A 25,787-nucleotide genomic window follows, 5' to 3' on the forward strand; every position below is an offset into this window, starting at 1 on the left:
CTGGAAAGGTCAAACTTCCCTAACCTCATCACCGTGGCTCAGTTGGCACAGGGAACGTCGCGCCAGTTCATGACTCCTGCTGCGGTATCCAACCCAGTTGTGATTGATCTTCTGAGGATCCATGCTCGATTCTTTCTGCTAGGAATGGCACCACTACTTTCCAGGATGCCCTCAGGCTCGTGGATGATTTCTCCTCCGATCAACTCCAAGAATAGTCAAGTCTCACAATCTAGGTTTTGGTTGGTTCATGATATTGGTCAAATATATTAAAGTCAGTTCAATGTCTTCTTGTCTTTGTCGATTAGCTTTTGTCTTAGTATGCGATAGTTCGGTCTAGTAGAGATACTGACTGTTGGAGTATGTTTTCAGCAGATTATGGTCAGACAGTCTTTTGTGATTAAATCGTTATTTTGAAAATCTATTTGTCTGGAAGTAAACGGTTACAGTATAGAACAGCAAAATGACAGTCATAGGAAATGGGGCGGCATACAGTTCTTTCTGTTAAAGGATATCCAACTAGCAGGTCTTAATGTTGATCGCCAAATTATCGCTTGTGTCAGTTAAAGTAGGTACATTAAAATAAAAAATTCTGACATTTACTTAGAATTACAAAGCACATAGAAGTGGATATCCACTTCATTAGGGAAAAATTGCAGTCAGGTGTTATCAAACCAAATTTTGTGTCATCGAATAATCAAACTGTAGATATGTTCAGCAAACATGTTGGTCAATCATTACTATAGTCATCTCTTGTGAAGCTGGGTCTCGTCAACAGCTTCACCTCAGCTTGAAGGGGATGGTTGGAATTAGATAACTTACATGATTTAATCTCTTAATAGTTAGTTTCTACGATTAGATTGAGATAATATGTTATTTGATTTTAATATCTATTATTTGATTTGTATTTCCATTATATGATTTGTAACTAGTCTATATAAAGAGATGTACATATAAATCAATAGATACGGAAAGGATCTGTTACAAAATGTTACAAAATTTATTTTATATTTTACTAGACTAGGGTATATCTCGTGCCCTAGTGCACGGACACTTATATCAAGCAAATGTTACAAAATTTATTTTATATTTTACTGAGAGAGAGAGAGAGATTTTTGTTAGTTATTATTTTTTGGTATTATTTTTTTTTTTGTTTCTTTTCTCTTAAATTAGTTATTATTTTATTGAGCGAGAGAGATTTTAATTCCTTTATGTAACCCTTAAAATTTATTTTTTTTCTTTTTTTCTTAAATTAGTTACTCCTATTTTATTTAAGGAAAGGATTATTGTTTTTTAAATAGGTAACTTTATTTCTACGAAGGATTATATTTTAAATTTTGAGAAGGGCTTCTAGACAATATGCATAATTAAATAAGGATGTTTGTCTCAGTCATCGTTTTCCCTTCTGTTTTATATAATAGACAAGGGTATATCCCGTGCCCTAGGGCACGGACACTTGAGAGAAATGTTACGAAATTTATTGGTATATTTTATTAAGAGGGAGAGATTTTTATTAGTTATTATTTTTTTGTTTATTTTCTCTTAAATTAGTTATTATTTTATTGAGATAAAGAGATTTTAATTTCTTTTTTTAACCCTTGAAATTTATTTTATTTCTTTTTTCTTAAATTAGTTATTTTATTTCTAAGAAGGAAAGGATTATTGTTTTTTAAATAGGTAAATTTATTTCTACGAAGGACTATATTTTAAATTTTGAGAAAGGCTTCTACACAATATCTATTATAATAAAACAGAAGGGAAAACGATGACTGGGACAAACACCCTGTTTTAATTAGGGATTTTGTCTAGAAGTCCTTCTCAAAATTTAAAATATAGTCTTTCGTAGAGATAAAGTTACCTATTTAAAAAATAATAACCGTATCCTTATTAGAAATAAAATAACTAATTTAAGAAAAAAAGGAAACAAAAGAAAATAAACAATAAGTAAAATACCAAAAAATTAGGGTGTCCACAATATAGCGATAATAAATATGAAAAGTCCTCAAATTTGATTTGTACATTGGTTCGTGCCCTATGGCACGGACACTTGTATCAATCAAATGTTACAGAATTTATTGTTATATTTTATTGTGAGAGAGAGATTTTTTGGGAATAAAGAAAATTCTCCGGGGAATAAATTCTCGAGGGAATCCAGATTTTTCCGAAAATTCTCCGGGGAATAAATTTTTAAGGGGAATACAGAATCCATTTTTTTGAAAGTTCTCCTCCATCTCATATGTTCTCTCTGCCACTTCATCTTCTAGATACCTCATCATCTTCTCCGGCGAAAGTCTCCGGCCGGCCAATTTTCCGGCCGACGACCTTCAAACATAAAAAAAAATAAAACTTTATGGTTGACAAGTTCTGTGAGAACTAAAAAGTCCCTATATCATCAATTGATCCACAATTCTACAGTTTTTCCAATCTGATCTTCACAATCATCATTGATTTAACAATTCTACAGTAGATCTAAAACAAAAATCATATTAACAGAAGCGGTAGTAACTGAATAAATCGTTATCAGATCTAAAATATGACGAATCAGATAGATCAAATCGAGAACAAGAAGATGGATAACTTAACCAAATCGGAATCCAACAAGCCAAAAAGAAATGAAAGAATAATTTACTGAACCCTTCTTCAACTAGATAATCGAAAGTATTATTATCGCAGTTATAAGTAAACTTGTTATTACTAGCAGGTAGCTTCTGAAGACATTGAGAAGCAATCGTGGTAAAATTTCCTGTAAACTCTGTGTATTCAGCGAGGATAACTGTTCCTCTAGCAACAAAACTGTAGATCAGAGATTGCTGACCCATCTTCGAAACCCTAGACCTGTTGACAGAAGTTCTGAGTTTCAAAGAACCAGATCAAGTAAGAAATAGATACTGAGATTAGAGAGAGAGAGAGAGAGATCTGATCGAAACGATCGGACATTGGAAAATGGAAGATCGGTTGATTTCTCTTCTTTTTGGGTTAGGAGAAGAGAAATGTTTGGCGAAGAAATGAAAGAAGAAGATTAGTCTTCTTTTTGATACTACAAACCTTCTCTCTCTCTCTCTTAACAAAAAAAAAACCTTCTCTCTCTCTAGAACAGTTCTAGAGAGAGAGAGAGAGGAGAGAGAAAATTAAAAAAAAAAGTTTTTTTTTCTTTTTTTATGTTTGAAGGTCGCCGGCCGGAAAATTGGTCGGCCGGCGACTTTCGCCGTAGAAGATGATGAGGTGTCGAGAAGATGAAGTGGCAGAGAGAGGTGATGAGATGGAGGAGCCTTTTTTATAGCATCTTGTAGAATTAGAAGCCCCTTAGCAATAAAAAGAAACATAAAAAGTCAATCTTATTTGACTAGTTATAAGAAAAGTCGTTATTCCCTGGAGAATTTTCTTTATTCCCCAAAGCCGCGGCCTTATTATTTTTTGTATTATTTTTTTTTGTTTCTGTTCTCTTAAATTAGTTATTATTTTATTGAAAGAGAGAGAGAGATTTTAATTTCTTTTTTTAACCCTTGAAGTTTATTTTGTTTCTTTTTTTCTTAAATTAGTTATTTTATTTCTAAGAAGGAAAAGATTATTGTTTTTTAAATAGGTAACTTTATTTCTACGAAGGACTATATTTTAAATTTTAAGAAGGACTTCTAGACAATATCCTTTATATTATTTTATTGAAAGAGGGAGAGAGAGATTTTAATTTCTTTTTTTAACCCTTGAAGTTTATTTTGTTTTTTTTTTCATAAATTAGTTATTTTATTTTTAAGAAGGATACGGTTATTATTTTTTAAATAGGTAACTTTATCTCTACGAAGGACTATATTTTAAATTTTGAGAAGGGCCTCCAGACAATATCTATAATTAAAAAAGGATGTTTGTCCCAGTCAGCGTTTTCCCTTCTGTTTTATATAATAGATTTTTTATGAGGATTATTGTTTTTTGTCACAGATTCCTATATTCCTATATATATAGAGTGGACACAACACAAACAGTAAGAAACTACCTTATGAATTGAATAGTCCTTATACTATCATCATCATAGATATTTTGGACCCTAAGAGTCATATAAAAACCATTAAGGCTATCACAGAAGTCTCAAAATCACTCATGTCTTTATTTATATCATCAACACTAGTTAATAAATAATGTTCTGACTAGCCAAATAGTTGCTGACATTAGAGAGAGGTGTGAGAACTAATAAGTTTGCTTTTTAAAGATCAAATGATAGTTTAGAGAGGTGTGAGAACTAAGAACCAGCAAAATGTTATATGAATGATTTTCAAGATGGGAAGATCATTTAAAATATTATGAATTTTAGTTTTCATCTAAACTATCATTTGATTTTTTTTTTAAATAACAACCTAAAATATTAGTTCGATAAATAATCACGCAACTGAATTCATACTAGAAATTGCTTTCTCAAAAATTAGTCATATGAATCGAATTATTTTTTTCTATTGTTTTAACGCATGGTCAGTCTGCCATATGTAAAATCATTAATTTCTCCGCTTTTGATTTAACATACATCTGTAATACTTAGTATAGTAAAATGCATTTGTGTTGATAATGTTATTTAATTTATTTTTTTAATGGTTGTATTTGCAAAAGAATTTTGTTTTGGATACATAACTTCCCTCCCCAAAAATGCCACTAATTAAGCGTCTCTTAGGCTTCGAGGGTTCATTGGAGTAATATTTTATGGACAACTAGGGAAACTAAACGATTCAAAATTCAGACATTTACTTTGAAATGCAAACGGGCTACTCATAAATCTACTTGATCTTCCCTATATATTTCTTTGTTCCCAAGATCATATTTTCTTCTCAAAACCTGTGTTTCTTTCTCTTCACATACAATTATAAATACAGTTGCATGCTCCCCCTCTCTCTTCTATCCATGTTTCTGTAACCATATTAAATCTGTAATGTCTTCTCTACTTTCTTCTTAATCTTTTATACGTACAAAAATTACAGTCTAGTTCTTATGTTTCCTAAGTAGGAGCTAGGTATAATTCTCTCCCTTGTGTCTTTTAAGTAAAAGTTAATTTTTCTTCCTTTTCTTGTCAGGATTGAAACAAGCACTTATGATCACAATGGAGAATGAAGTAATCAAGATTGAAAACCCTGATTCAAAATATTGGAAATATCGTTGGACAATTAAACACTTTTCTAGTTTGAAGTCTCAACATCATTACTCTGATAAATTCTTAGTTGGTCCTCACACCTGGTATGTTAATGTTCTCTCCCTATTGTTTTGTTTTAGTTACTTGTTAAGGACTTAAGGTAGTGTGTGTGTTTATTTTCTTAGTCAGATCTGAAATCTGACTCGAGGTCATAATTGACTAGAATCTTATTTCCCAATATTTGAACTTGTCTGTCATATGATGTCTAATAAAATTGATAGGGATCATAAACACTGTTGGGTCTAGGCAGAAGTAGGATACGAATCATCATTGGAAGCTCTAATCACAAGAGAAGCCCCATCGGATTTATGCCTAGAGTCTCCCCTGAATTTCTTGTTTCCTATCACTACGTGATGTCTAAACCGATCAAACGACTGATTTTGTTTTGGCCCATTTGAGTTAATATATTATATTAAATAAAATGAATTAGATTTAAAGAACTAGAATATAACAAACACTACCTAAGAGTACTAAAATCATGTACTATTCATTTATGACATATATTATCATCCTAAACATCAAATTTGAGCTCTAGGGAGAAAGAGCATCTCATCACTAGTTATTATATATTTGGATTGTTTTTTATTTCTTGGTTTATTCCTCTAACTTTTGTGACTTTGCCTTTAGTCGGTTGCTGATATATCCAAAGAGGAAGATTGAAGAAGTTTGGTATTACCTCAACAAAAAAAAAAAAAAAAAAAAAAAGAAGTTTGCTATTTCTCGATTTACCTTGATATTGATCCTCTCAATGAGCCCTTTGCGGAATTCATATTAGCCGTTATTGATCAAATTGATGAAACATACACAATGACGAAAGGTAAAATTATCTTTTCTTTTTGTTATTTACTTAAATTACCAAAGCAAAACTTCTTTTTCCCTTTAATTTCAATATTTAGTTTTAGGAGCGTTACGCGACAATGCGACATAATAGTTCAGGCACTTGAGACCCAAATGACCCTTTTTCAGACACTTAGCTGGCGGCATTTTTTTCTTCTCATTATCTGATTCTAACACATCAGACTTGTTTGAATCTGAATTATCTTACTCAAGATGACCCAAAACAGCTGTTCAGGTGAGTTGGTAAAAAACAAGCATATCTGAATCCGACCTATCAATTTGGACCTTGATATAGATTTCAAATCTTATGTGGGAGAAAAAACAAGCACTACTTCTGTAAACTATAAGTAATTTATACAATTATACTTGTATTTGTTACTCGTATATCCTTTGTGGAAGCCTCAAACTGATTTACTGTTCTCGGCTATTTTGGATGCTGTACTACGATGATATATTTCTTATGAGACATTTTGGATAAAATCTCAATTTAAACTTGTCAGATAAATGATGCTTGAAATCATTTTTAAATCTTAGTGTCAGTTATTCTCTATTTTATATTTTACAGCGTCCCAACATCGATTCACTTTACGAGAGCCTGATTGGGGGTTTACAAGCATGATGCCTCTTAATGAACTCAGGAACCGTGATAGAGGGTACATTGTTAATGATACTGTTATAGTTGAAGCTGATATTTATATCAATGGGGTTACGGAGAACTTCACGCAAAATTCCGAAAAGGTTATTAGGAATAGCATTCGTGTTCTCTTTCTTTCTTTCTCATTTTAGGAGATCTTCAGCATTTTATTAACATCTAATATATTTTATGTATTTCAGGTGGTCTCAGACGAGGTAGAACCAGAGGTGGATACACCGACTGAAGTCATGGCACCTATTCTGCTCTCAGATAATATGATGGGAGTAGAGCAACTAGTGGAAGCTAATGCTGATATTGTGCCAAATTTAGCAAACAAGGATCAACTTTCGGGACAAGTTATCTCGAAAAGCTCATCTGAAGCTGTCAAACCAACCAAAGCTCTCAGTGTTGATGGACAAGGCGAAATCATGATACCTCTTGAAGAGAAAAATCCTGAAACTCCAACTGAGCTAGAAGAACAAGGAGTAGAAACCTTGACACCGGTAGAACCACCAACTTTTGGTGAGAACATAGATTCTGGGCTGCCAAAACAAGCAAGTAAAACATCAAGCTTGTGCGGGTATCCCACAGCTGGTCATCCATTCGAAGAAGGTGAACATTGTCAAATCTTCGATGATGAAAAATTTGTAGATATTGGAGGCTTCAATGTGCTGAAATCTCAAGCAACTTTATATAAAAAAATCTGGTTGAAATATGGGCATATCGCTACAAGCAACGTTCTAACAGCTTCGTATACTGGCCAAATTTCTGTGGTTTTCGATATATTAGTTTGCATTACAGAGATGAATCAATATCGTTCATTCGAGCTTTCTTCTGAAATGATTGACTCGTGGGATAAGAAGATAAAGATGGCTGAGAAACTTGAATTTCACATAATGTGGCTCCGCGAACTCTTTGATAAGATTAAAAATAATTTCTTTGTTGAGGAGAAGCTAAAGGTTGCTTTAGTGGAGCAAGACGAAGCGAAAAAGAAGTTGACATTAGCTAACGAGGAGGTGATGAAGTCACAAGAGAAACTGTCAGCCATTGAGAGTAACATTAGTCTTTTACAGAAGGAAATTATATGCGAAAAAGAGAAGTCTCTCTTTGATCAGTTGTTTTAGGGCTTCTTGTGTTAGGGGATGAGTCTTGGTTTAGGTGATATTGGGGATGGGGTTGAGTTGGGATTTCTAGATTGTGGTATTTTGAGGAATTGTGTTTAAACTTGACTAGGTATGTAACTCTATCTCAAATCAATTGGTTATCTCTGCTAGAAAAATTTCAGAAAAAGGTAGTTTATATTTGATTGTGTCTAGATAGGTTAAAGGTAGGATGTCTAAATGGTGGTATTGTGGGAAATGTGATTGGTTTCTTCTAGCTAGATATGATTTGTCTCTATGGCTGTAATTAGACGGAAGAATCGAAACATTTTTTCTTTTTCATAGATCAAACATAATGAATGCAGCAGCCAAAGGGTAGCTGCTATCTCTGAGAATGTAGATAGAAAATCTTCCTATAAGTTGGGACAATAGATTTCCTTCGTCACAAGTCACAACTGAAAGGAGAAAACCCTTTGTTTGATAGGAAGAGGTTAGGCTAAAAAAGAACTTGGGGAGAGATGAAGACAGTGGTGGTGGATAGATAAGATGATGATGGTGGTGGTTAATGGTGAAGAAGAAGATGATGATAGTGGTTATTGATGGTGAATGAGAAGATAATGGTCTATCTCGTGAGGATTAAGCCTGTCAATAGATATCCAAATATTCGACATCCGATCCGTAACCGTATTCGCATTTTGAGAAAATATTCGAAATTTCGGATATGGATTCGGATATTACTTGTCGAATATCTATTTATTGGATATGGATACACCAATATCCGTTCCCTAATATAAATCCGTATCTGACAAGTAATATAAAAATATAATAAAAATTAAAAGTTATTAATAATAAGATATAAAATGTATGGTTGAGATTTATTATTTAGATGTAATAGTTTTTTTTTTTTTTGTTGAAAGATTTAGATGTAATAGTTAAAAATTTAAACTTAAAATATAAAGTTTTGTTATTGTTTCGGATATCGAATATTATGATATCCGTTGATATTTTTAGATTCGGATATTTTTATAATATCTTCCAGATAATTATAAGATATCGAATAGCTTGCCAAATATCGGATCCAACATAAACACGGATGTGCCTATATCCGATTGTACAGGCCTAGTGAGGGTCTCCATTGGGTTAATGAATAGGGAAAGCATCCTATAAAACCCCACTTGATAACGGCTACAGGGTTAGAGTTACACATTCATTCCCACAATCCCACTGCACACTTATCTCACTAAACCAGTTTTGATGTGGATACGTGGAGTGTCAATAAAGGGTACGGCGACACTGTGAGTCTATGAATTATGAGGAGAGAAATGCGGGAGAGAGAAAGACGAAGGAGAATTAAAACGATTCAAAATTCAGACTTCCCCTTTGGACTACAAAAAAAGGTGGTTTGCTCATTAATCAACTTTACTTCCCTGAAATTCCCAGGAAGATCAACTTCCTCCTCTGTTTTCTCTTCAAAACCCACTCTGTTTCGTTCTCTTCATATACAATACTTTTTTTCTTCTTGTCTTTTTCTTTTATCAGGAGGGTAAAAAACAGTTAGAACAATGGAGAATCAACCAGTCAGGATTAGAACCCCTGATTCAAAATTTTGGAAATATAGGTGGACAATTAAACATTTTTTTAGTTTGAAGACTAATATGTGGCATCGCTCTGTTCCATTCTTGATTGGTTCTTACTCCTGGTATGATGTTTCCTCTCCCTTTCCCTTGTTTCAGTTGTGGGTAGTTTTTGTTTTTTTGTAAGACGGATCTGAATTCTGATTCAAGAACTGAATTGATTTGAGGCAAATCTCATATTGTTCAGTTTTTTCTACTAGTTTTCTTTAACCTTCGCTATTTTCCTGTAGTCGTTTGGTGATACAACCGAAGTGAGAAGATAATTATTTGTCGCTTGACTTTGAGATTGATCCTTCCATTGAGCCCTTTGCCGAAGTAAAATTATCTTTTGTTGATCAAATGGATAGCACAAACGCAAGGATGACTGGTAGTTCTGCCAGCGGTCAATTTCTAAAGCAAATTTTCTCTTTTGGATTTAGACATTTTAGTCTTAGGAAACAGGTAACAAGTTCATGCACATAGAGTCTCACTCACCTGACCCTTTATTGGAGTTCCATTATTTGAAATTGACTTTGTCTCCATCTGACTCGTCTGAATCTGAGTAGTACCGTTCAAATTGATATATAATCAATCCAAATTAGCCATTCCGACTAGTCAGACTGATGTAGACGCAGCGGAATAATTAAAGAACAATAAAATAAACTAAGAATAATTAAAGAAAACTGTAAGAAACGATAAACTAAACTTAAATTCTTAATAACTTCAATGGTTTTTCTCTTAAAGGTCCATAATAACATACTATATCTCCTTTTATAAGATAATAAACCTTCCTAGATAGACTCAAACTAGGATTCCTAAAATAATAAACTACTCAAACATAGAAACTTTAAAAATAAAGAAATATCAAATTAAAGTAACTTCTCCTCAACTAAATAAACTACTATTATGACCCAATAGGGTGTGGGCACGCGTGGACGTGGGCCCACACGTTTATGCGCCTGCATCAGCACCCTGTTCCCCAGAAGGTTCGTCCCGAACCGATTTCGATGAAGAAAACAAGTTGATGCACCCGCAGACGATGAACTTTGTCATGGCGATCCGTAATTCCCATTTCGAACGAAGTTTGCACTGGAATGGAAGGATACTAATGTGCAAGTAATCGTCAACCTCTTACCCAAACTCATATGCCAATGATTCTCGCAAAATTAACCTTAGTGAATAAATAATGTTCATCTCGCCATCTTCCCACGGTAGGCACAACCACTTAATCTTCAAGAAAGTGTGAAGTACTATGAGCAAGTGTGAAGTAAGAGTAATTGTAACAAATTTCCAAAATACTTCATCAATAGCCAAAGTATAAGCATAACCATCGCTAACTAAGATATCGATATGGAACCATGTAGTGTAGATATGCCACGCAAAATTGACTTTTCCAAGTTCATCTTCATGTAGTTTATGTACTCTAACGTGATCAATACCTGGAGCCCACTGTTTGTTTTCTTCAATTGATATGTGAAACCTAGATGGAAGTTGTTCAATTGGTATGTGATCTTTGACCATTGAGTATAGGTTCATTGTAAGAATTGGGAAATTGATCCTCTTTTTCTTAATTGTTTGAAGAAAATTTGGTAGGAAGAGATTTGATAGAGAAAGCGGCGATGTGGGACATAATTGATTTGGAAAATTCTGGGTTGTTCTTCTTGTTCCTCTTTTTCTTAATTGTTTCTCTTGTTGTTCTTCTTCTTGGTTGTGATGGGTTTTGATAATTGCTTTTTGTTCTTCTTTTCCTTCACTAAATTCTGGGTTTTGATTACTTGGGTGTGTTGATAACTGAGTTTCAACTTGAGGAGAAGATTCAAAATTTTCTGACAGAAGTGTTGGGGATATGGAAGATTCAAAATTTTCTGGTAGAAGTGTTGGGGATATGGAATAGTAAGGAGAGGTTTGTTGTGTTGGTGATGGTGTTTGACACCAAAAGATTGGGAGGGAAACAGGAACATGTTGGTGATATTGGGGTAGGGTTATTTGGGTGGTGGCTATAGATGGGATTTGAATATTATGTATAGGGAAACTAGGGGTGCCTATAGAATCCGGGTTGTAGCCTACATAACTAGGGTTTGTATATGTGTGGTGGAATGTTTGGTTGGAGAAGGGTTCCTGTAGAGAATGAGGAGAAAGATGATGTGGAGGTGCTTGTAGTTGTTGTTCCTCATTGTAAACTTGTGGGTGGTTATAAGAGTTGAATTGATGGTGTGGTTGGAATGGTTGTAGGGAAAAAAATGTTTGTTGGTCGTTGAAGGAAAAAGATGGTGTGGTTGGAATGGTTGTAGGGTTTATGTATGTTAATGGGAAAACCGGTGAGAGTGGCGATGTAGGGTTGATATGAATCGGTGGGAGGAAAGTGGTCGGGCATGGGTTAGTGATAGGTTGACCAAGTAGGGGAATTGAAATTGGTGTTGTGGTTGGGAGTGGTTGTGGTGATGATGTTTCAATGGAAGTAGTAGATGAAGGAGAGGTGGTAAAAGAGGGAGACTTACATATGCCTTCGAGTTGTTTAGATAACTTCATGATGGAATCATTGACTTGATCGAATTTTTCCATATTTTCCTTCTTGTAATTTTCGAAAGCTTCTTCCAATTTTGTAACCGAGGATAACTTCTTGTTGATGTTGTCCCATTCGGAGGCAAAAGTTGGTGTCTTCTCTTTGATTGTTGGAGTAGGAACGGTAGGATTTACCATTCTGATTGGTTAAAAAAAAATGGCTCTGAATACCACTTGATGTAGACGCAGCGAAATAATTAAAGAACAATAAAATAAACTAAGAATAATTAAAGAAAACTGTAAGAAACGATAAACTAAACTTAAACTCTTAATAACTTCAATGGTTTTTCTCTTCAAGGTCCATAATAACATAGGGCCGCGGCTTTGGGGAATAAAGAAAAGTCTCAAGGGAATAAAGACTTAAATCTTTCAAAATTGACTTATAAGACATATTTATTTTTTAGTCCAAAAATTGACTTGATTAAACTTTGCCTACTCATCTTCATCTTCTCTCATGCTCATCCTCTCTCTTGCATTTCTATCTCTTCGGCTGATTCTCCCTTTATCCTATTGATTTTTATCCTCCCAAAAAAGTAAAATAACAAAATTTAATCTTTCTCAATTTTCTCATATAATCTCCCTGGTATTTATAATCTTATAACATCTCGACCACTCTCCAAAAAACTACATTACATCTTCTCTCTTTTCCTTTTCCATTCTTAACTTAGGTTTCTTCTTTTGTTCTTCACCTTTTTAGTCTGTTCTTTATTCAATTGTCCGAGGTGTTTACCAAAGTATATCATAATTCACTTTGCCCTAGATTTACTAGAGAAATCAATTGAAACTGTTCATATGTTTTTACTTATTGGATTATCTTATTATTCAATTCAATCTTTGATCTTTAATTTGATCAAAGCAACTACTGAAGATAGTTATGATCTTATTGAAGAAGTTGGGGTTTTGAATGCAATTGTCTTGACATATGTTAGGTATTCTAGAAGATTGGTTGGTAACTGATTTGCAATTGGAAATTTAGGGTTATTATGTGTTGATTGAATTTTTTTCTGTGTTTGTAGGTTATAGTTGAAAATTGAAATTTGTTTGTTATTTGGTTATGTAGGTAGTAGGAATGGTTAATTGAATATTATGTTTTGTGTTCCCTTCTGTAATCACCCACGGATGTACATGATGGGGGAAGTATTGATTGAGGTTTTTAGAGTGAGAAAATGACATTTTTGGATATCGGCAATACAAACAGGTAAATAATGATCCTCATTCCGAGTTCGAGAGGGGACGTACCAGGTAATTTGAAATTTTGGATGATTGTATTTATTGGGATTTTTTTTTGGGATGAACATGACAGAGAGGAAGAGAAAGAGATGAAGACTAAGGACTAAAAGGCAATCAAATTTACTTTTGGGCTAAAAAACAAATATGTCCTCTAAGTTGACTAATTCTCTATTCCCCGGAGACTTTTCTTTATTCCCCAAAGCTGCGGCCTAACATAGACTAGATCTCCTTTTATAAGATAATAAACCTTCCTAGATAGACTCAAACTAGGATTCCTAAAATAATAAACTACTCAAACATAGAAACTTTAAAAATAAAGAAATATCAAATTAAAGTAACTTCTCCTCTACTAAATAAACTACTATTATGACCCAATAGGGTGTGGGCACGCGTGGACGTGGGCCCACACGTTTATGCGCCTGCATCACAGACATTATGAATCAGACCAATCAATCAATGTAGAATCTAACTCTAGTCAATTCAGACCTTGAGTTGGCTTTCTCATCTGATGTAAAAAATCAAAAGAATCACTACCTTAGTAAAACTAACAATTTGATCTGAATTGTCAATTTGGACCATGAGTCAGATTTCAAATCTGACTTAGAGAAAAAAACAAGCACCCCTTTTGTAAAACTGTAAATAATTTTTACTTGTCTCTGTTTTGGATGCCTCAAGCTGATTCATCCTTCTTGTCTATTTTGGTACATGTACTATAATGATATAGTTTCTATGTGACATTTTGGATAAAATCTCAGCGTTCGTTCTCTCTCCTTTGCATTTTACAGCATCTAGACACCGATTCACTGTAAGCCAGCTTGATTGGCGGTTTATGCGCATGTTGCTTTTTATAGAACTCGTGAACCGTCGTAGATGGTACATTGTTAATGATACTGTTATTGTTGAAGCTGATATTTATATCAATGGGGTTACAGAGAGCTCAACGCAAAACTCCGGAAAGGTTACTAGGAACAACATTTGTGTTCTCTTTCTTTCTCATTTTAGCAGATCTTAGTCATTTTATTGACATCTAATATATTTTCTGTATGTCAGGTGGCCTCAGACAAGGTAGAATGTGAGGTGGATGCACCAACCGAAGTCATGACACCTATTCTGCCCTCAGATAACTTGATTGAAGCTCATTCTGATATTGTGCCCCCTTCAGGTAACAAGGAACAACTTTCAGGACATGTTATCTCAAAAAGCTCATCTGAAGTAGTCAAACGAACCAAAGCGCTCAGTGTTGATGGATAAGGCGAAGTCGCGATACCTCTTGGAGAGAAAATTCGTTCTGAGAATGAAATTGAACGAGAGGAACAAGAAAAGGAAAGTTGGGCACTAGTAGCACCTGCAACACCAACTATTGGTGGGAACATAGATTCTGAGCTACCAAAACAAGCATGTAAAACAGCTAGCTTGTGCGAGTATCCCGCCTCTGGTCAACTATTCGAAGAAGGTCAACATGGTCTAAGCTTTGACACTGACAAGTATGAAGATATTGGGGCTTCAATATGCTGAAATCACAATCATCTTTATATTCACAAATCTGGTCGAAATATGGGCACATTGCAACAAGCAAAGTTCTAATGTCTTCGTATTATGGCCAAGTCACAGTGGTTTCGGATATAATGATTTGCATTACGGAGATGCATCAATGTCGTTCTTCCAAGCTTTCTTCTGAAATGATTGACTCTTGGGAGAAGAAGATAAAGATGGCTGAGAAACTTGAATTCAACATATTGTGGCTTCAGGAACACTTTGATAGGGTGAAAAATGATTTCTATTTGGAAGAGAAGCTTAAGGTTGCTATAGTGGAGAAAGATGAGGCAAAGGCGAGGTTGATGGATGCAGACGAGAAGTTGGTGTTAGCAAACAAGGAGGTGATAATAGCTCGAGAAAAACTGTCAGCAGTAGAAAGTAAGATTAGTCCCTTAATCTTACAGAAGAAAATGATATCAGAGAAAGGGAAGTTTATCTTTGATGAATTTATATAGAATTTATGTATTAGGTTGTATGTAGAAAGGTTAAGGTATGATATCTGAGCAAATAGTGGTATTATGGGATATTTGGTAGGTTTTTCAGTTAGTTATGAACTCTGTTTCAGACCATTTGATTTTGAGGGTGATGTCTTTATCATTGTATAATATTTAATTTTTAAAGTCACAAAATCTAACTCATGGAAATTTCCTAGTATGGGCATAAGATTTTGTGCAATATTTTCTCTCCCGTTGATCGTAGATAATGAACGAAAGGGTACCTAACTCTGAGAACATAGATTGAAAAATTGTATTAATCATAATCGATGTTTCCCTCTCTTTTTATTTCTGATAAGACAATCATTTATCTCGGTGGGTTTAATTTTGTTATTATTTTTCACTAAGGTAATGAACTTGACTACTGTTATTTTTTGAAAAATTAAGATGTATACTTGGTGTCCGGCACGTCCGGATAAAAAAACGGACACAAATAGACATTTTCACCGAGAAAAACATAAATGCCCGCCCATTTTGTCCGGTTGCCCGAACGGACAAGTTTGAGTTGCATCTGTTCCCCCCCGGATGTCTATAGACTGCCCGTCCGGACCGAATGGGTAGTTATCCGTAGACTCTGTACCGTTTCCCATCCCTATTCCCACCCCACTACTGATTACGCACTTATCTCACTAAACCAGTTTTGATGTGGATGCCAGGAGTGTCAATAAAAGGGTATGGCGACACCACGAGTCTGTGTGATTATGAGAGAAATGTGGAAGAGAGAAGGACAAGGAGAGAATGAAACGATTCGAAATTCAGAGTTCCCCTTGGGATCTCAACAAAAAAAAAAAAAAGAGTTCCCCTTTGGACTGCAAAAAGGGTTTGTTTCTCATTAATCAACTTTTTTACTTTTCCCCATATTTACTGAAATTCCCAAGAAAATCAACTTCCTCCTCTTTTTTCTCCTTAAAACTTGTGTTTCTTTCTCTTCATATACTCTCTCTCTCTCTGCCCATGTTTCTGTAACATTATTAACCTGTAAGTTCTTCTTCTTAATTAGTTTTATAAAACTAACAATTAGAGTCAAATAACTTATGATTGTCATCATTCCCTTATGATACTTTTGTTAAATTAAAATTAAGGGTTTCACTCTATAGTTGTACTAGTTTGGTTAAATTGATACAAATATTAATGTTGTTTTCATAGTTTTAAACATATCTATCTTATGGAAATCTTCCACGGGGTTAATTTTTTGCTTCTAGTCTTTTTTATCAGGAGAGACTAAAGAAGTCAGACAATGGAGAATCAACCAGTCAGGATCAGAAACCCTGACTCAAAATTTTGGAAATATAGGTGGACAATTAAACATTTTCTTAGTTCGAAAACTAATATGTGGCATCGCTCTGTTCCATTCTTGGTTGGTTCTTACTCCTGGTATGTTGTTTCCTCTCCCTTTGGCTTGTTGCACTTACAGATAGTTTTTGTTTTTCCTAAGTCAGATCTGTAATCTGATTTGAGGTCTGAATTAATTTGAGTCAAACTTCGGAATGTTTTATTTTTTCTTCTTGTTTACTCTAACCTTTGCGGCTTTCTTTAGTCATTTAGTGATACAACCGAGTGAAGGTTATTTCGTGCTTTACCTTGAGATTGATCCTGCCAATAAGCCAATTGCCGAAGTAAAATTGTTTGTTATTGATCAAATGGATAGCACAAACACAGTGAAGGGAGGTAAATTTCTCTTGCAATCTTTTTTCCTTTAGATTTTGACATTTTAGTCTTAGGAAACAGGTAACTAGTTTGATACTCACTTTGTCTCCATCTGACTCGTCTGAATCTGAATGGTCCTGATCAATTTAGCATATAATCAACCAAAAGAAGTCATTCCGACGAGTCAGACATTATGAATCGGACCAATCAACCAATCTAGAATCCAACTCAAATCAATTCAGAGCTTGAGTTGGATTTAACATCTGATATAGAAAATGAAAACAATCACTACCTTAGTAAAACAAACGATTTAAACTCTGATTTGGGAGAAAAAAACTAGCACTCCTTTAGTAAAACTGTAAGTAATTTTTATTTTTCTTCATTTTGGAAGCCTCAAACTGATTCATGGTTCTTGTCTATTTTGAGTAATGTAGTATATTGATCTAGTTTTTATGAGACATTTTGGATTATGTCTCAGTGTCCGTTATCTCTCTTTTGCATTTACAGCATCTAGACATCAATTCACTGTACAACAGCATGTTTGGGGGTTTAAGTGCATGTTGCCTTTTAATGAACTCATGAACCGTCATAGAGGGTACATTGTTAATGATACTGTTATTGTTGAAGCTTATATTTATATCAATGGGGTTACGGAGAGCTTGACACAGAACTCCGAAAAGGTTACCAGGAACACCATTTGTGTTCTCTTTCTTTCTTTCTCATTTTACCAGATCATCAGCGTTATATTAACATCTAATGTATTTCTTGTATTTCAGGTGGTCTCAGACAAGTCAGATAATTTGATGGAAGCTCATGCTGATATTGTGCCTCCTTCAGCAAACAAGAATCAACTATATGGACAAGTTATCTCGGAAAGCTCATCTGAAGCAGTCAAACCAACCGAAGAGCTCAGTGTTGATGGACAAGGCGAAGTCGTGGTACCTCTTGGAGAGAAAAGTCGTCGTAGCAGCGAAACTGAACTTGAGAAACAAGGAAAAGAAACCTGGACACTAGTAGAACCCGCAACACCAACTTTCGGTGGGAACATAGACTCTGGGCTAGCGAAACAAGCAAGTAAAAAAACGCGCTTGTGTGAGAGTCCCACCGCTGGTCAACTATTCAAAGATTTTCAACATGGTCAAAGCTTTGTTGATGACAAATTCGAAGATATTGGAGGCTTCAGTGTGCTGAAATCACAAGCATCTTTATATAAACAAATCTGGTTGAATTATGGGCATATTGCTACAAGCGAAGTTCTGACATCTTCGTATTGTGGCCAAGTCGCAGTGGTTTCAGATATAATGCTTTGCATTACAGAGATGCATCAATGTCCTTCGTCCGAGCTTTCTTCTGAAATGATTGACTCATGGGAAAAGAAAATAAAGATGGCTGAGAAACTTGAATTCAACATATTGTGGCTTCAGGAACACTTTGATAGGGTGAAAAATGATTTCTATTTGGAAGAGAAGCTTAAGGTTGCTATAGTGGAGAAAGATGAGGCAAAGGCGAGGTTGATGGATGCAGACGAGAAGTTGGTGTTAGCAAACAAGGAGGTGATAATAGCTCGAGAAAAACTGTCAGCAGTAGAAAGTAAGATTAGTCCCTTAATCTTACAGAAGAAAATGATATCAGAGAAAGGGAAGTTTATCTTTGATGAGTTTCTTTAGGGTTTATGTATTAGGTCGTGTCTAGATAGGCAAGGGTATGATCTCTAAATAATGGTATTTTGGTAAATGTGTTAGCTCTCTTCTTGCTAGATATGATCTGTCTGAATATGGCTGAAAGAAGACAGAAGAGTTGAAATATAATGGTGATATGTTGTCACTGTATTTATTTTCGAACTCGGCAAAATCAGCTAATGAAAATTTCCTACTATGTGCATAAGATTTGTGCAATGTTTTCTGTCCCATAGATCAAAAAATAATGAAAGCAGCTCCCAAAGGGTAGCTAACTCTAATGTACATAAAAAAAATTCTCTATGGATTTCCTTCGTCACTACGGAAGGGGAAAAACCTCTGTTTGAGAAAGGGGTTAGGCTAAGAAAGGGTGAGAGATGAAAATAGTGGTGGTTGATGTCGAAGACGGTGCCTGGTGGTGGTTAATGGTGAAGTGTTGGGATACGGGGAGTTCTACCAATATCTAATGTCTCGCAGTTTACTAATTAGGATCACATGCATAAGTACGATATGATTCTATTAGAGGTTAGTCGAATATAACTTAATTCTCTTCAATTCGCTTTCCTGTATATCAATCCGATAGCTGTTTGCTTTATAAAGATCGATAGGTCAAAGGGTAGTTTCTCTATTTGAGATACACCAGGACGATACTTGATTGCCACTTGTGGTTAGCTAGAACTACGAAGAACTTATTCTTCTACTCCAATTGATGGTGTATTAAGTTTTCACAAAAGATGAATACCAGTATCTCACTTTTCTTTAAACTAGAAATCTAGGTTTTAGGTTCTGAATTGATCTTACGCGAAAACTTCAGAGACGGGGAACTCTTAGGTTTTTAATTATTGCTTCTTGTCGTAGACTCCAATATGGAACGGATACATTACGAATAGTATGAAAGTACTTTCTGAATTGAATAATCCCTATAACTATCATTATCATAGATGTTTTGGGTCCTAAAGGTCATATAAAAACTATTAATGCTATTACAGACCTAGAAACCTCAAAATCATCCTCGTTTTTGTTTATACAATTTAACACAAGTTATTAAATGATGTGCACCTAGCCAAAAGTTATATGATGAATGATTTTTAATTTTGGGAAAATTGTTTAAAATATTATGAATTTTAGCTTTCTAAACTATCCCCCGTCCTTGAAACTTAAATTCAACATAGTGTAGCTTCGAGAACACTTGGATAGGATCAAAAATGATTTCTATGTGGAAGAAGAGGAGCTCTGGGTTGCTAGAGTGGAGGAAGATGAGGCGAATGTGAGGTTGCTTCATGCAGAGGAGAAGTTGGTATTAGCAAACGACGAGGTTATAGCGGCTCGAGTAAAACGGGCAGTAGTACGAATTATGATTCATTCATTATACATGAGGAAATTGGTCCAGAAAAGGGGAAGTTTATCTTTTGATGAGTTTCTTTAGGGTTTATGTAGTGGATTATATTAATAGGTGGTTAAGGTATGATCTCTGAGCAAATAGTGGTATTTTTGGAAATGTGTTGGTATTTCAGTTATGAACTCTGTTTCAGACTATGTATGGTTTGTTTTAATATGCCTGAAAGAGGACCCAAGAATTGAAATACAAGGGAGATGTCTTTATCATTGTATAATATTTAATTTTCGAAGTCGCAAAATCTAACTCATGGAAATTTCCTACCATGGGCATAAGATTTTGTGCAATGTTTTCTCTCCCGTTGATTATAAATAACGGGAGTGCTACATGTACAAGATCCTTGACAAAATTTATGACTTAATGACTTTTTTTCACTAAAAGACAAAAGTTGATCCAAGTTTTTCAAAGTTTGACTTTGATCGGGACCGTTCACTTAGCATTTTGTCAAGAATCTTGTCAAAGATTCTTTGTACACTTAGATAGGAAATCTTCAATTTTCTTCGTCGCAGCAGAAGGGAAAAAATTCTGTGTGAGGGAAGGGTTAGGCTAAGAAAGGGGGGAGATGTCGATAGTGGTGGTTAGTTGAGAGGATAGTGGTGGTTGGTGTGGAGGATTGTGGTGACTGATGGTCAAGGAGAAGATAATGGTTTATGTTAGTAGTAATAGAGCTACGAGAGAAAGGCGACATTTACTTTGAGAATCTGCTATGGTAGTGATTAAATCATAGTCATGAGATGAAAACGAGGGAGAAGTAAAGAAGATAATTAAACGATTCAAATTCAACAATTTAGTTTGAATTTCTAACTGGTTGCTCACAAATTAAATTTACTTTCTCTATATTTGTGTGAATTCGAAATATAATTTTTCCGCCTCGACCAAAGTATCGAAATTTTTTCCTTTAGTAGATGCACAACCAACTAAACAAGCAGTTGTTCGTAGGTGGTTAACTCACCGTAAGTGAGAAAGAACGACACAAACTCTTCAACTAAGTTTTTGAGTAAGAGGCAGAAGACTACTCACACCATATCAGCAACACACTACCACTATCCCTCCCACTTGCGTCTCTTCCATCTGTAAAAAGGGACCCTTCTCAGGGCAAAGTTGGACTACACTTGCACTTCTATTGAACCAGTTTTCAACTGGATACTCCTGAAGTGTCAATAAAGGGTACGGGGACACTTTTGAGTCTGGGACAAGACAATAGTAGTAAGTGTGATTGATTATGAAAGAAATGTGGAAGAGAGAACGACAATCAAACCGATTCAAAATTCAGACTTCCCCTTTGGACTACAAAAGGATTTCTCATTAATCAACTTTACTTTCCCCATATATCTCAAATTCCCAAGAAATCTACTTCCTCCTCTATTATCTCCTCAATACCCCCACTTTCTTTCTTTCTCTATAAATAGTAGTTAGTGTTTCTCTCTGTGCCCATGTTTATGTAACCCTTTTAACCTGTAAGTTCTTCTTCACCTTCTTCTTAATTACTTTTAAGATTCTACTTAGAGTCAAATAGCTTATGATCTTCATTCCTTGTGAGTTATTTTCAAGATGGGTATTATGAATTTTAGCTTTCTAAACTCTCCTATTTGATCTTTAAAAAAGAAAAAAAAAATATGAATTCATACTAGAAATTGCTTCCTCAAAATATGAATTGATTTATAGTTTATTTTTCCTACCCTTTTAACACATGCTCAGTCTGCCATACTCTGGACTGTAAAATGTATTTGCGTTAATATATTTTAATTTTGTTAATGGTTGTGTTTGCCTAAGAATTTCAATTTGCATACTTAACTTCCCTAATATGAATCTTATTCGAAGCTTTGTTTAGGTGCTTTAACTTTGGGAAATGGCAAATGCTAGAGCATCAACCAGGTCCAGGTTGCGCCCAATGTCTATGTTTGGTGCTGCTTCACGGCCTTCGCCGACACCAGGAGCCGCCATTACGACGCTCCATATCGGTGATCCTGAACCAACGAACTTATATGTTGGGACATCTACTGAGGGTAGCTCGAGGATGATTTTCTACATGGTGTCTGAGTGCAACAGGGAAAATATTACCAACTTGGAATTATGCTCGAATGTGTGCTCAATTATGGCTTGTGTTTGGCCTGAGATTAAAGACAAAGCCAAGTTAGCATTGCAAAATCAAGGTGCTGAAGTTAATGTGGTGAAAGAAAATGCTAACGGCACATTCAATGGGGTCGAGGGATTGTACAATTCAATGACCCAACAGCAAATTCTGATCATTCTTGGCCAATGCATTCTTCTGCTTTATAAGAAAGTTGGGGATAACAACTATGAGAACTTCATGACGAACAGGATCAGAGCAATGATGGCACATATTGATTTGGTTGAAGGAACCCCAATAACGGTGTTTTTAAAGAAGCCAAAGGCGGGGGTGGTCCGATCAATGCTTGGCTCTGAGGTTGGACTTAGGAAGAAGGTCCTGGACTTTATAATAAACCTGTGCGATGTGCCGTCTCCAATCGGAAGGATGTGCAGGCACCTAAGTCAGATAATCGCCTGGACAGATATGGCAGGGTTTCGGTCCATCATGGATGTTTTTGATCGCACGAATTCTCCTGTGCTATATGATTTAAGGGTGGCTGGGGAGGTTATGAGGTTTCGCCAGGCAGCTAACGAACTTAAAGGATACCCATTTCCTCAATATTTTCGAATCCGTGAACCTCCCTCACGCACGAATAAACTGGAAAGGTCGAACTTCCCTATCCTCATCACCGTGGCTCAGTTGGTACAGGGAACGTCGCGCCAGTTCATGACTCCTGCTGCGGTATCCAACCCAGTTGTGATTGATCTTCTGAGGATCCATACTCGATTCATTTCTGCTAGGAATGGCACTACTACTTTCCAGGATACCCTCAGGCTCGTGGATTATTTCTCCTCTGATCAATTTCAAGAATAGTCAAATCTCACAATCTAGGTTTCGGTTGGTTCATGATGTTGGTTAAGTATATTAAAGTCAGTTCAATGTCTTCTTGTCTTTGTCGATTTGCTTTTGTCTTAGTGTGCGATAGCACGGTCTAGTAGAGATACTGACTGTTGGAGTATGTTTTCAGCAGTTTATGGTCAGACAGTCTTTTGTGATTAAATCGTTATTTTGAAAATCTATTTGTCTGGAAGTAAACGGTTACATTATAGAACAGCAAAATCGTCATACAGGTCTTTCTGTCAAAGAATATCCAACTAGCAGGTCTTAATCTTGTTCGGCAAATTATCGCTTGTGTTAGTTAAAGTAGGTACATTAAAATAAAAAATTCAGACATTTACTTCGAATTAGAAACGGGTTGCTCATAAATCTACTTGATCATCCCTATGCATCTGTCCATTCCCAAGATCATCTTTTCTCCTTGAAAACCTTTCTTTCTTTTCTCTTCATGAACATGAAAACCCTTCTAAGTCGAGGATCATATTGAAAACAGATACACTGGCAAACGGTAAATTATCTTTCCTTTAGTTATTTACTAAAATTACCAAAGCAAACTTTCCTTTTCCATACGATTTCGACATTGAAGCTTAGTAATTTTTTGCAACAACAAGTTCATGTACTTGAGACATAAATCCTTTTTCAGACTCTCGGCTGGCTTGTTTCAAACTGAATTGTTCGAATCTGACTTGTCGTAAGCAAAATTACCCAAAACAGACATTTGGGCAAGTACGTTACAAGACAAACAATCCGAATCTGACCTATCGATTTGGACCTTGTGGTTGATTTCAAAACTGTGGAGAAAAAAGCAAACACAGCTTTAGTAAAACTATTAGTAATGCATACTTCTCTCTGTTTTTTGTATATCCTTTTTGGATGCCTCAAACTGATTCATGGTTCTTGGCTGTCTTGGATAATGTACTACGATGATACAGTTTTTACGAGACATTTTTGATAAATTCTCAATTTTAACTTGTCAAATATATGATGCTAGAAATTATATTTAAATCTCAGTGTCCGTTATCTCGCTTTTGCGTTTTACAGTATCCCGTGAACATCAATTCACTGTACTAGATTTTGGTCCTGGGTTGGCCGTTGGCGAGCATTTTGCCTAATAATGAACTCAAAAAGCCTCATAGATGGTACATTGTTAGTGGTACTATTATTGTTGAAGCTGGTATTTATATCAATGGGGTTACAGAGAGCTTGACACAAAACGCCGGAAAGGTTATAAGGGGAATAGCATTTGTGTTCTTTTTCTTTCTATGTTTCTTTCTCATTTTAGCAGATCTTCAGCATTTTATTAACATCTAATATACTTTCTATATTTCAGGTGGTCTCTGACAAGTTAGACGAGGTAGAGTCAGACTGTCAGAGGTAGATGCACCGACCAAAATCATAGCACCTATTTTGCTCTCAGATAATTTGATTGAAGCTCATGCTGATACTATGCCGCCTTCAGCAAACAAGGATCAAATTTTGGGACAAATTATCTCGAAAATCTCATCTGAAGCAGTCAAATGAACCGAAGCGATCAGTGTTGATGGACAAGGCGAAGTCGTGGTACCTCTTGGAGAGAAAAGCCGTTCTGACAACGAAACTAAACTAGAGAAACAAGGAGTAGAAACCTGGACGCTATTAGTACCCGCAACACCAACTTTTGGTGGGAACATAGATTCTGGGCTAGCAAAACAAGCAAGTAAAACAGCGAACGCGTGCGAGTATCCCACCGCTGGTCAACCATTCGAAGAAGGTCAACATGGTCACAGCTTTGACACCGAAAAGTATGAAGATATTGACGGCTTCAGTCTCCTGAAATTTCAAGCATCTTTATATAAACAAATCTGATTGAAATATGGGCATATTGCTACAAGCAAAGTTCTGACATCTTCGTATTATGGCCAAGTCGCAGTGGTTTCGGATATAATGATTTGCATTACAGTGATGCATCAATGTTGTTTATTCGAACTTTCTTCCGAAATGATGGACTCATGGGAGAAGAAAGTAAAGATGGCCGAGAAACTTGAATTCAACATATTGTGGCTTCGAGATCGCTTCGATACGGTGAAAAATGATTTCTATGTGGAAGAGAAGCTTAAGGTTGCTATAGTGGAGAAAGATGTTGGCATGTTGCGAAGGCGAGGTTGATAGATGGAGAGCAGAAGTTGGTGTTAGCAAACAAGGAGGTGATAATGGCTAGAGAAAAACTGTGAGTAGTAGAAAGTAAGATTAGTCCCTTAATCTTACAGGAGATGCTAGAGTGCCTAGCTCCGTGCCCATTAAAATGTCCAGCTGACGTGGAATCACTAAAAGACAAGGTTTTTTCAAAGTTTGACTACAGTAGGGACTGCTTTTGTTTCTGAGGAAATTTGAGCATTGTAGCTGGGCACTATATCATTTCCCTAATCTTACAGAAGGAAAGAAAAAGGAAAGTTTATTTTTGATGAGTTTATATAGGATTTATGTATTAGATTGTATATAGGTAATAGGTTAAGGTATGATCTCTGAGCAAATAGTGGTGTTTTGGGAAAAGTGTTAGGTTTCTTCACTTAGAGTTATCAACTCTGACTCTAACTATATGTCTATATATAATTTGTGTCAATATGGCTGAAAGAGGACACCATAATTGAAATATAAGAGTTATATGTTTATGGAAAATACTAGTGAACAAGAAAAACTAGATAGACTCGGGACAAAAGTTTTATGTGGCTTACTGTAACGTGTTTCCGATGATTTTGACCTACGGACCAATGAATCATGACAAGCCACATAAAAGTTTCTTCTTGGAGTATGCCTAACTTTTCTTCTTCCCTAGAATTACTCTAGTAAACGTAGCTAACTCAGAGAATATTAATCGAAAATCTTCTATTATTTTCGTTACAACCGAAAACCCCTTGCCAAAAACCAAAATAAATCCAACCTTGCCAAAAAATGAGTTTCCAATCCAAATG

General features: G+C 35.4%; 3 protein-coding genes across 4 annotated transcripts in view; all 3 read left to right on the forward strand.

Annotated features, from left to right (window-relative positions):
- Window positions 1-23,017, forward strand: part of LOC147568774 (uncharacterized) — a 40,021-nt gene extending 17,004 nt beyond the window's left edge. The window contains exons 2-3 of one of the 2 annotated variants that reach the window (XM_086667155.1): window positions 21,299-21,346; window positions 21,711-23,017. In XM_086667155.1, coding sequence (XP_086523281.1) covers window positions 21,739-22,815 — 1,077 coding nt within the window. In that variant the 5' untranslated portion in view covers window positions 21,299-21,346; window positions 21,711-21,738 and the 3' untranslated portion in view covers window positions 22,816-23,017. Of the gene's footprint in view, window positions 1-20,992; window positions 21,347-21,710 lie in introns of those variants that run through there. The other variant, XM_086667144.1, reaches the window with a different exon arrangement.
- LOC147568776 (uncharacterized) lies at window positions 6,537-15,059 on the forward strand. The gene is made up of 6 exons (XM_086667169.1): window positions 6,537-6,739; window positions 6,836-7,868; window positions 7,921-8,303; window positions 9,324-9,973; window positions 13,571-14,098; window positions 14,191-15,059. The coding sequence occupies exons 1-2, from the start codon at window positions 6,617-6,619 to the stop codon at window positions 7,757-7,759; spliced, it is 1,047 nt and encodes a 348-aa protein (XP_086523295.1). The 5' UTR covers window positions 6,537-6,616; the 3' UTR covers window positions 7,760-7,868; window positions 7,921-8,303; window positions 9,324-9,973; window positions 13,571-14,098; window positions 14,191-15,059.
- Window positions 15,995-18,698, forward strand: LOC147568777 (uncharacterized). The gene is made up of 5 exons (XM_086667102.1): window positions 15,995-16,148; window positions 16,373-16,544; window positions 16,708-16,838; window positions 17,325-17,497; window positions 17,594-18,698. Exons 2-5 carry the CDS (start codon window positions 16,408-16,410, stop codon window positions 18,482-18,484), a joined length of 1,332 nt encoding a protein of 443 aa, XP_086523228.1. The 5' UTR covers window positions 15,995-16,148; window positions 16,373-16,407; the 3' UTR covers window positions 18,485-18,698.
- Window positions 23,018-25,787: the final 2,770 nt, after the last annotated feature.

The sequence above is a fragment of the Eschscholzia californica genome, unplaced genomic scaffold (assembly GCF_041429995.1).
Source record: "Eschscholzia californica isolate CP2 unplaced genomic scaffold, dmEscCali1.0.p SCAF_1, whole genome shotgun sequence".
Lineage (NCBI taxonomy): Eukaryota > Viridiplantae > Streptophyta > Magnoliopsida > Ranunculales > Papaveraceae > Eschscholzia > Eschscholzia californica.